Raw genomic sequence first — 10,130 nt, forward strand, 5'->3', positions numbered from 1 at the left:
TATGTGGACATTCAAACAAAGTTTACTTTATTTAGGGTAAACTTTGGGAAACATGGAGGTTAAATTAATATTGTTCTTGACAGTCTTAACAAATTCATGTATTTACCATTTAGCGGGCATCCCTTGATTTTATCATAATGGTTTAAATGCATCATTTTAAGAGCCCCACTTAAAGTAACCGTAGCAGTTTTACAGCTTTTGTAGGCAGTCAAGGATGCTAAAATCAATTCAGAGCAAACAAAAAGGCACCTCTTGTAAATAAATACCCATCTTTCAGGCACAGCATACGTCAAAGACCTCTGAATTAAAAGAAATAGAGATGTTTTATAACAGTTGCCAACATGTTTGACTTACCACCAAAAATTAATTTGTATTGGGAAATCAGGAAATATGCACAGGGGGTCAAACATTACAAAGGTAGTTATATTCTCTGTATTCTAAAGATTGATTTTTATATGTGCCATTCCTAGTCTTACTTTTATGTCTATACTGGGCAGGCTTTACTAGTTTAGAAATAACTGCAGACTGTATCACCAAAGTATTCCTAGTGTGGACATGGTTATATCAGCATAATAAAAGCAAGTGAAATCAGCAATGCCAATAGAAGCTCTGTTTGGGGAATATAATTGCATCTAAAGTAGGAGGTTTTCATTAGTTCAGCTACATCTGTCAAAGTTAACACCTTTAGTATTCCTGCCCAATGCAGGTAGACAATATGAGTGCGCGAAATGGACTGTATTCAATTCAGATTCGGACAGAACTGGGAGACAGTGATTCGATCTGTTGATTCAGATCACTGTCCCGATTTAATTCGGCTGAATCTGAAGATTCGATGCTGATTCAGAGAATCAGTGATTCGGCCATAGACATAGCTTTAAATGTTTTTAAGCTATGTACCTCAAGGTACCAGGCACGGCTCATGAACGCTGAGATGGTGGGGCAAATGGAGCGTCCCACAGGAGTGCAGGGGGTCCCCCTCCTCCATGCCCCCTCCAGCTCAGCGATCAGCCATGGGGGGGGACCCTGAGTGTCCCCTGCCAGACCCAACAGGCACCAGTTGCTGAGCTTCTGATCCACTTCCAGATCCGCCACCAAGGGCACTGGGGACCCGCCCACTCTCCCATGGGATGCTCCATCCACCCTGGCATCTCAGCATTCACGAGCACCTGGTACCTTGTAGTATGTAGAAAAAACATTTAAAGCTGTGTCTATGTCTGAATTACCGAATCTCTCCACATTGATTCAGAGGGATCTGATTTAATTTAGAGAGATTAAAGGGTCTCCTGATTCAGTTTGGATTCAGAAATTCAGCTGCTGAATCGGGCCAAATCTCCACCTAATCGAATCGGCGTAGTTACAGCCATTCCTAGACATAGACATAAACATTTTTTTTTTTTTTTGGTTTTTCTTTTTTTTTTCTTGTATTTTAATCTACCAAACCTAGGACTTGGAGTCAAAATATGATTTTTTTTTCCTAGTTTTGAGAGAGATCTTGGATTCTCATATATACATCAGACTCTTCCCATGTATACATCAGACTTCAAACATTTGTTTCACTATGTTTCCAAAAAGATTGAAGTAGAGTAGCAGTTCATCATTATCCTGTGAGGTAAATTGCAGTTTTTTGGCATCTAAATGTATGTGGGCTAATTAAGAAACATCCCAACAAAACACAAATCAAGATAACATGATTATAACAAAGACATTTTGTTAAAGCAGCTATTTTTTCTGTATCCAATTTGACCTGGAAATATAGAAGCATTATTGATGTTACTGAATTAAAATAGGAAGGAAAAGTAAGTAATTTGTTCAATTTATACCCATTATTTTTATTTTTTAAATAAAGGTCTGGGTTATTTCATTGCTAAAGGAATCGGGAGTGTTCTGCACAACTCTGAAGGTTAGCTAAGGGGTTTCTTAAATCCTCAATCTTGTTGTATAATTGACAAGAGGGAGGACTTTTTTTATTATTAATCTGGTGGACATCAAAGCTGTCTGCTCCAACACATTCAGTCAATATCTAGATGAAAAGAGGAATGTCTTTCACATGATTAACTTCTCTAGCTAGCCTGTAGGTGGGTGTGTTTAACAGAAGGAAGCAGTAGGAATGAGCCTGTCAGCCTGCCTTTACAACTAATTAGCTCAGCATACAACAAAGATAAGCGATCCGGGGAGGAGGACCCCCTGAAGGTTCTTTCAATTCTGGGAAATGTCTGAGTGGCAGATGTTAAGAGATCCTTTAGAAGTCCAGTTCATCAATGTACTGCACACATTCAGCACAGGACTGGAATAATTCAGGCATGAGGACACTTTTTGGGTGCACTCTGGAAAAGCAGAACCAAGATGGACAGAACCTTGGAATCTCTGCAAAATATAATTGCCCAAGTACTGCCTCATAGAGACCCTGCCCTCGTATTTAAAGACTGTAAGTATCAAAGAGAATTTCTTGACTTCTCAAACAACAGCACTGCACAAGTTGCTAAGTTTGTTACAGGTAAGACACTGAGGAGTAGTACTGTGGCACATCTTTAGTTTAACTCTGCCTCTTCTATTTTCTGCATTTTTTTTCGTTTGACTTAAGTTTATATGCTAAAGAGCTAATGGATTTTTCAAGCTTTTTTTTTTTTAACTGATAATTTGATTAAATTAGAGCGAAGTTTTAGGACCAAACTGTTTTCAGATCTTTATTTTTTGGCAATAACAGAAAATGTAGTTCTACACCAGAAATGTTCTTCCTCAGCTAATTAGTTTGTCATGTTCAATCAGGTATTTATTCTATATGGTTAATGTTTCCTGTGAAATTTTCCAAATGCTGAATATTAAAACCTGAGCACTTCTGTTTAGATAGAGGCAATAGCAGCACAGCAGTTATTTAAACATAACTTGATCTGCATATAAACAGGATGTGACTTTCCTCCCTAAGACGTTTGAACAAAATAAACTCCCCTTTTATCCGATAGCTAAATCATTTTTGACAGCCTTACTAGTTTTCTTTTGAATCGTGGTACATAACTGTTATATAAAAGCTCTGTAATTTTAGAAATGATATTAAACTGCTTCTGTAACTTTGTTTCTTAAACTGATATGATTAACTGCTGCATAATAAACAGGCCCTATTCACCTTTTAAAAAAGCTGGAACAGTTAAAAAAAAGGCTTATTCCTTCATTATGGAATGACCATCACTGGGTCTTGGAGTGAATAAAGGTATACAAGTTTTTCACATACAGTTTCTTATTGAGGTTTCATATGCCAGTGCCTGAAGAAATAAAGAGTTGAGAAGCAACATATCAATTGGCAAAATCAGTGAAACCATACTTAAATCCTTTTATTTTTCAGCTTCTGCCCTTGTAAATGGGATCAATTAGTTTCTGTGTCCCTAAAGACAGTTTTCAGTTTATACTTTTTACTTTCTGATTGTTAAATTATGGTGCTTGCCAGGTGTAATTTTAGACTAAATTGCTCACTTCTGTGATGTTCAAAGATAGGGCAGACATAGCTTTGGGCTCTGGGAACATTTTTCTTCACATATAAATCTAATTGTAGTCTACTTTGCACCCTCAGGCGCAGTGTGGAAGGCATTTATTTAATCCCTGCTTTATTCATTTGTCAACAGCTACATTAGAGTTAATAAAATCAATCTTAGGCTATCAACTGTTTCTTTCAAACTTGGTATGGGAGAAATTACTTTAAGTACACTGCTGTTATAGGAATTGAAGGAAATGCATGTATTCATTATATTAAACCCTCCTAATGGCCAGATTCCAATACTCTGACACTCACTGAAAAATATCTGACTGCATAAATATTCCCATTGATATCAATAGGAGCACTAATGTAGTAAGCTGCTATGCAAAATAATGAAGGTATTGGAATCTGGCCTTAAAATAAGAGTTAGACATCTGTTTCTCAGGCCACCCAGCAGGACAACTTTGCGCTGCTGTGATACAAATGTGCAGTGCTGCAGTCCAGGGACCATGCCCTAAAAGCTTGCAAGAGTAGACACATTACAGCACCAAAGAATCTGATTTCAATGAGGGGAAAAGCATACTTCTTTCTGAGTATCCATTGGTAACCAGTTCCTGCAGATCAACTGACATGATTTTGATTGAAAGTGCATGTCCCAACAGCCCAGGCAACAATACAGTGACCACCCACAGACCTAGGGAGTAGGAGAGATGGTTAAATAAAACAGCAAAAGCAGATGCCCAAATTAAAGAGGGTTTAGAATGTCATTTTCATTGAGACTGCAGAAAAGAAAAAACTATCCTAAAGAACTCTTTATGCAGAAGTTGTCCATCTTGAACATACTTCTGCTGTAAACCAAGTGCTGCCAACCCCCACTAAAACCATAAGGTAATACAGATCCTTATTCTAGGTCTGGATGACTGCTTAAGCCTGCCTCCAATGAAGCCAGTGGGAAATTAGGACCAAAATAACTTCTGATAGGTTACCAACTCTTAAACTGGGAACAGTACGTGGTCTTTAAGATTTACATTTGATGCGAGTGAAAACATCTCTATTCCTTAATGCTGTGATACTTTAATATCAGTTGCAAAAGATGGTTTGAATTCATCAGGCTTGCTTTTTAAAAAAAAATGCTGCTGAATGTAACCAGAATATTATACTTGAGGCAAGTAGCACTACCTACTAGTAAGATAGCCTGACACTTCCTCTTAGAAGATGCTCTGTTCAGTTACAGCTTTGTCAAACTAACCCTGGTTATGATTCTGTCTATAGAAAAAGGCAGTAGCCTTTTGGAAGCCAATGGGATAGGTTGGGCAAGGAGACTGAGATGGAAGACAAGGAGGGAAATGGGGGCTGGATCTCAGAAACAAAAGATGGGAGAGAACATGGGATCTTAGAAGCAGTGGGATGAAGGGAAGGAACTGAAAGCAGAAGAGTTAGGATCAAATGAATAACTAGTTGGGCAAAGAAATGGCAGCAAGGAATCCAAACAGAAGGGGCACTAAGACAAGATGGAAAGCAAGCATTGAACTAATACAACTACAAGGTCCTCTTATCTCTTCTTGCAATCTCTTGCCTCATTTATTATACATTTTCAGTGTCTGCTACAAATGAGGCAGAACATCTATAAACAAATCTAATTTATTATACAAGCCTAATTCATCCCCAGCATAGGTCTACCCTGTGCACTAAATGAGGCAGGGGTCCTGTGGGGGAAAAAACCATGCAATTAGACTACCATGTGGATGGGAGTTGAATTAAGGTTGCACAGAATTTTCTGGTATTTATTAACTTTTTGAGTACTTGACTTTCCATCTTCACTAAAGTTTTTTTGGGGGGGGTTGTAATATAGCTTTATGTATGGCAATGAAAGTGGTTAGGGGGCTGGGGCAAGTGACTTGTGAGGAGAGACTGAAGGAAATTATTTAGTCTGGAAAAGAGAAGACTACAAGGGAAGTTTAGGTTAGACATAAGGAAAAACTCTCTCACAAAGAGGGTAGTAAAGCACAGGAACGGGTTACCCAGAAAGGTTGTAGACTCTCCATCCTTGAAGGTTTTTAAGACCAGGCTAGACAAAGCCTTGGCTGGGATGATCTAGTTAGGGATATTGCAAGAGGTTGGACTAAATGACCTCCTGAGGGCCCTTCCAACCCTGATTTTCTATGATTATAACATGCATAACATGCATATGAGACAAATGAGGAATGAGAGTATTTTATAAAATACCCAGTATAATCTGGGCTATCTGGAATCACTGGCAGGGGCTCTAGGGCAGGGGTGTCTAAGGTACAGCTTATAGGTCTCCTGAAGAAGCTGGGAATTTGGGGACAGAACAAGCAGGGATAGGGACCACCAACAAATCCCAGTGTGCAGAGACCTGCGGGTGATGCATGCTGGCAGTGGAGGGGAAAGCATTAACCCCTATGGCTCCCTGCCACTTCTAGCCCCATCATTATTACTGTTCTTCCCACCACTGGAAGTAGGTCCTGATCCAGCTTACAAGGAGCCCTGCAGTGTGAATCTGACCCAGAGGCTGGGAGTTTAACATCTCTGCTCTAAGGCAAATAAGTGGTGCAACCTTTTCCCATTCGTTGCCCTTCACTAAGATATTCCCAACACGCTTCATTAGTAATAGCAAACTTAAATGACAAAACAGCCATACATACATATTTCTGGCAGATGTCAGGGAATGTCATTTGACAGTCAAATGTGCTTCCATGCTCAACATTTTTTTCTGATAAAATGTAAGGAGGGATTTCTCTCACTGGATCTCAGTTCATTTTGGGACATAAGGAAGCCTCTTACTGTTTGAAAAACTGTATGTAAAAATAAGTAATTGTGCCCTGGAATAATTCTCATTATTATTACTATTTAATTTGTAGTGCAGTAGTTCCTAGGAGCCCCAGAAGTGGACCAGGGCCCCCTTATGCTGGGTTCAAACACAGAACTAAAATACCATCCTTGTGCCATAGCTTACAATTTTAGTAATAAGCTGTGGACCCCACTACCCCTGAACTTTGATAAATAGAAGTGCAAAATGTCCCCAGGTAGACAAACTACAGATAGCATTAGAAAGTATTATACAAGGCAAAATAGCTCTGTTTCAGAAACACGTAATATTTCATAGATTTCATAGACATTTGGGCTGGAAGGGACCCCACAGGATCGAGTCCAGCCCCCTGCCCCAGGGGCAGGAAGTCGGCAAGGATCATAGGATCCCAGCAAGATAAACATCCAAGTGTGTCTTGAAGGCATTCAAAGTGGGTGCTTGAACCACCTCCAGCAGCAGTCTATTCCAGACCTTGGGGGCTCGGACAGTAAAGAAGTTCTTCCTTATGTCCAGCCTGAATCGATCGTGGAGCAGTTTATGACCATCCAATCTTGTCATCCCTTGGAGCGCTCTGGTGAACAGTCGTTCCCCCAGATCCTGGTGAACACCCCTAATAAACTTATAGGTGGCCACCAGATCACCCCTGAGCCTGTGCTTTTCCAGGCTGAAGAGCCCCATGGCTCTCAGCCTCTCATCATAAGGTCTGTTTTCCTGACCTCTGATCATACGCGTGGCTCTCCTCTGTACCCACTCAAGCTTCTCCACATCCTTTTTGAATTGTGGGGCCCAAAACTGGACGCAGTACTCCAGCTGCAGCCTCACCAATGACAAGTACAACGGGAGAATGATGTCCCTGGATTTGCTTCAGATGCACCTATGAATGCAAGCCAGCGTTTTGCTCGCCTTACTAGCTGCAGCATCACACTGAAGGCTCACGTTCATCTTGTGGTTCATCATGACCCCCCCTCCCCAGTCCCTTTCATCTGTAGTGCTAACCAGTGTAGCACTGCCGAGCCTATAAGCATGCCATGGGTTTTTCCTCCCAAGGTAGAGAACCTAGCATTTTTTGGTGTTAAACACCATCAGGTTCTCATCCGCCCATTTCATGAGCCTGTCAAGATCTGCCTGGATCACCCTCCTGTCCTCAGGTGTGGATACTTTTCCCCAGAGTTTGGTGTCATCAGCGAACTTGGCCAGCCCGCTTCTGACACCAATGTCTACATCATTGATGAAGATCTTAAAAAGTATAGGCCCTAAGACAGGGCCTTGAGGGACCCCACTGGTCACGGAGCACCATGACAATTGACTTCCATCAACCACCAGTCTCTGGGTCCTACTGCAGAGCCAATTCCCCAGCCAATGGATCGTGAAGTCAAGGCCGCAGTTAGCCAGTTTTGCCAAGAGGTGATCGTGGGATACCAGACCCATTGCTAGTCTGTTAAGGATGGCTTCTTTGATAATCTTTTCCAAGACCTTCCCCAGGATAGAGGTCAGGCTGATGGGCCTGTAGTTTGCTGGATCCACTTTCCTCCCTTTTTTGAAGATAGGCACCACATTGGTCTTCTTCCAGTCTTCAGGCACTGCACCAGACCACCAGGAGTTCTCAAAGATCCATGCCAGGGGCTGAACTATGATGCTAGCCAGCTCCTTGAGTACTCTTGGGTGTAAATCATCAGGGCCAGCTGACTTGAAGGTATCCAGCCTCTCAAGGTGTTCCTTTATGAGGTCAGCTTTGATGAAGGGCAAGGAATCTCCCTTACCCAGGCCTTCCTGTCCTGCAGTGGGCAGGGGCATCCCATGGGACTGGTGAAAAACTGATGTGAAGTACCCATTTAGCAAGTTTGCTTTTTCCATCGGTTGTCAGTTGTCCCATCTGATTTAGCAGGGGTCCAATGTTGCCCTTGTTTTTCCTTTGGCTCCCCACATATTTAAAAAAGGACTTTTTATTGTCCTTGATATTTGTAGCTAGCTGGAGTTCCATCACAGCCTTGGCTTCCCTGGTGTGCTCTCTGCAGACCCGGACCAGTGCAGAGTATTCCTTCTTGGTGGTGGATCCAGTCCTCCATCCTTTGTAGGTCTTTCTTTTAAGATACAAGAGGTCCACTAGCTCCCTGGAGAGCGAAGGGAACTGCTGTGCCCTTTTGCTGCCTTTTCTCTGAGACGGGATAGACTTTGCTTGCGCATCCAGGATCACTCCCTTGAGGAGCAACCACTCGTCCTGAACTCCCCTCCCCTTTAGGTTGTGGCTCTTTAGGGCCTCACTGACTAGCCTCCTTAGCTTATCAAAGTCAGCTTTCCTGAAGTTGAGGACTTCTGTATTGCTGACTGACTTGCCAGCTTTACAGCAGATGGTGAAGGTGATCAGCTCGTGGTCACTGTCACCCAGCTTCCCTTCAATCATTAGGTCACTGATTAGGTCATCCCCGGTTGCCAGTACCAGGTCGAGCAGCGCTTTACGTCTTGTTGGCCCGTAGACCTCCTGCGTCAGATAGAGGTCATCCATGCATGAGAGAAAGCTTTGCGACCACTTGGATTTGGCCGAGCACTCCTTCCATGAGATGTCTGGATGGTTGAAGTCTCCCATGACAACCATACACTGGGAGCGCACAGCCTCAGCCAATTCCCTGGTGAACTCATGGTCAAGGTCTTGATCCTGGGTAGTGGGGTCTGTAGTAGACACCCACCATAGTATCCGCTGTGCTGTGTTCCCCACGGATTTTAACCCAGATGGGTTCCTTACTGAGAGACCATTTAAAGGTGCACAATAAATAAAATTCTGAGTTTACGGTATCAATAATCACCATAGAATCATATAATCATCGAAAGTTAGGGTTGGAAGGGACCTCAGGAGGTCATTTAGTCTAACCCCCTGATCAAAGCAGGACCATCCCCAACTAGATCATCCCAGCCAAAGCTTTGTGTAGCCAGGTTTTGAAAACCTTCAAAGATGGAGCTTCCACCACTTCTCTGGGTAACTTATTCCAATATTTTAGTACTCTCCTAGTGAGAAAATTCTTCCTAATATCTAACCTAAACTTCCCTTGCTGCAACTTGAGACAATTGCTCCTCGTTCTGCCATCAGCCACCACTGAGAACAGTCTAGCTCCATCCTCTTTCGGACTCCCCTTCAGGTAGTTGAAGGCTGCTATTAAATCCCCCGTCAGTCTTCTCCTCTCTAGACTAAATAACCCCAGTTCCCTCAGTCTTTCCTGATAAGTCATGTCCCCCAGCCCTCTCACCATTTTTGTTGCCCTCCTCTGGACTCTCTCCAATTTGTCCATATCCTTTCTGTAGTGGGGGGCCCAAAACTGAACACAATACTACAGATGTGGCCTCACCACTGCTGAATAGAGGGGAGTAAGCACCTTGACCTACTGGCAACAGACCTAACAATGTAGCCCAGGATGCTGTTAGCCTTCTTGGCAACAAGGGCACACTGCTGGCTCATATTCAGCTTATTGTCCACTGTAACCACCAGGTCCTTTTCTGCAGAGCTGCTGCCCAGCCAGTCAGCCCCCAGTCTGTACTGGTGCATGGGATTCTTCTGTCCCAAGTGCAGGACTTTGCAGTTATCCTCGTTGAACCTCATGAGATTCCTTTTGGCCCAATCCTCCAATTTGTCTAGGTCACTCTCAATCCTAGCCCTACCCTCCAGCATATCTACTACTCCCCCCAGTTTGGTGTCATGTGCAAACTTGCTGAGGGTGTACTCTATGCCATCTTCCAGGTCACTGATGAAGACACTAAACAAAACTGGCCCCAGGGCCAACCCCTGGGGCACTCCACTTGATACTGGCTGCCAACTAGACATCAAGCCATTGATTACTACTCTCT

The 10,130-nt window shown here is 42.7% G+C and overlaps 1 protein-coding gene across 1 annotated transcript in view; it reads left to right on the forward strand.

The window, feature by feature from the left end:
• The first annotated feature begins 2,343 nt into the window (after positions 1-2,343).
• Positions 2,344-10,130, forward strand: part of LIX1 (limb and CNS expressed 1) — a 71,755-nt gene continuing 63,968 nt past the window's right edge. The window contains exon 1 of the mRNA XM_006019695.2: positions 2,344-2,425. Coding sequence (XP_006019757.1) covers positions 2,344-2,425 — 82 coding nt within the window. The remainder of the gene's footprint in view (positions 2,426-10,130) is intronic.

The sequence above is a fragment of the Alligator sinensis genome, unplaced genomic scaffold (genome assembly GCF_000455745.1).
Source record: "Alligator sinensis unplaced genomic scaffold, ASM45574v1 scaffold223_1, whole genome shotgun sequence".
NCBI classification, from domain to species: domain Eukaryota; kingdom Metazoa; phylum Chordata; order Crocodylia; family Alligatoridae; genus Alligator; species Alligator sinensis.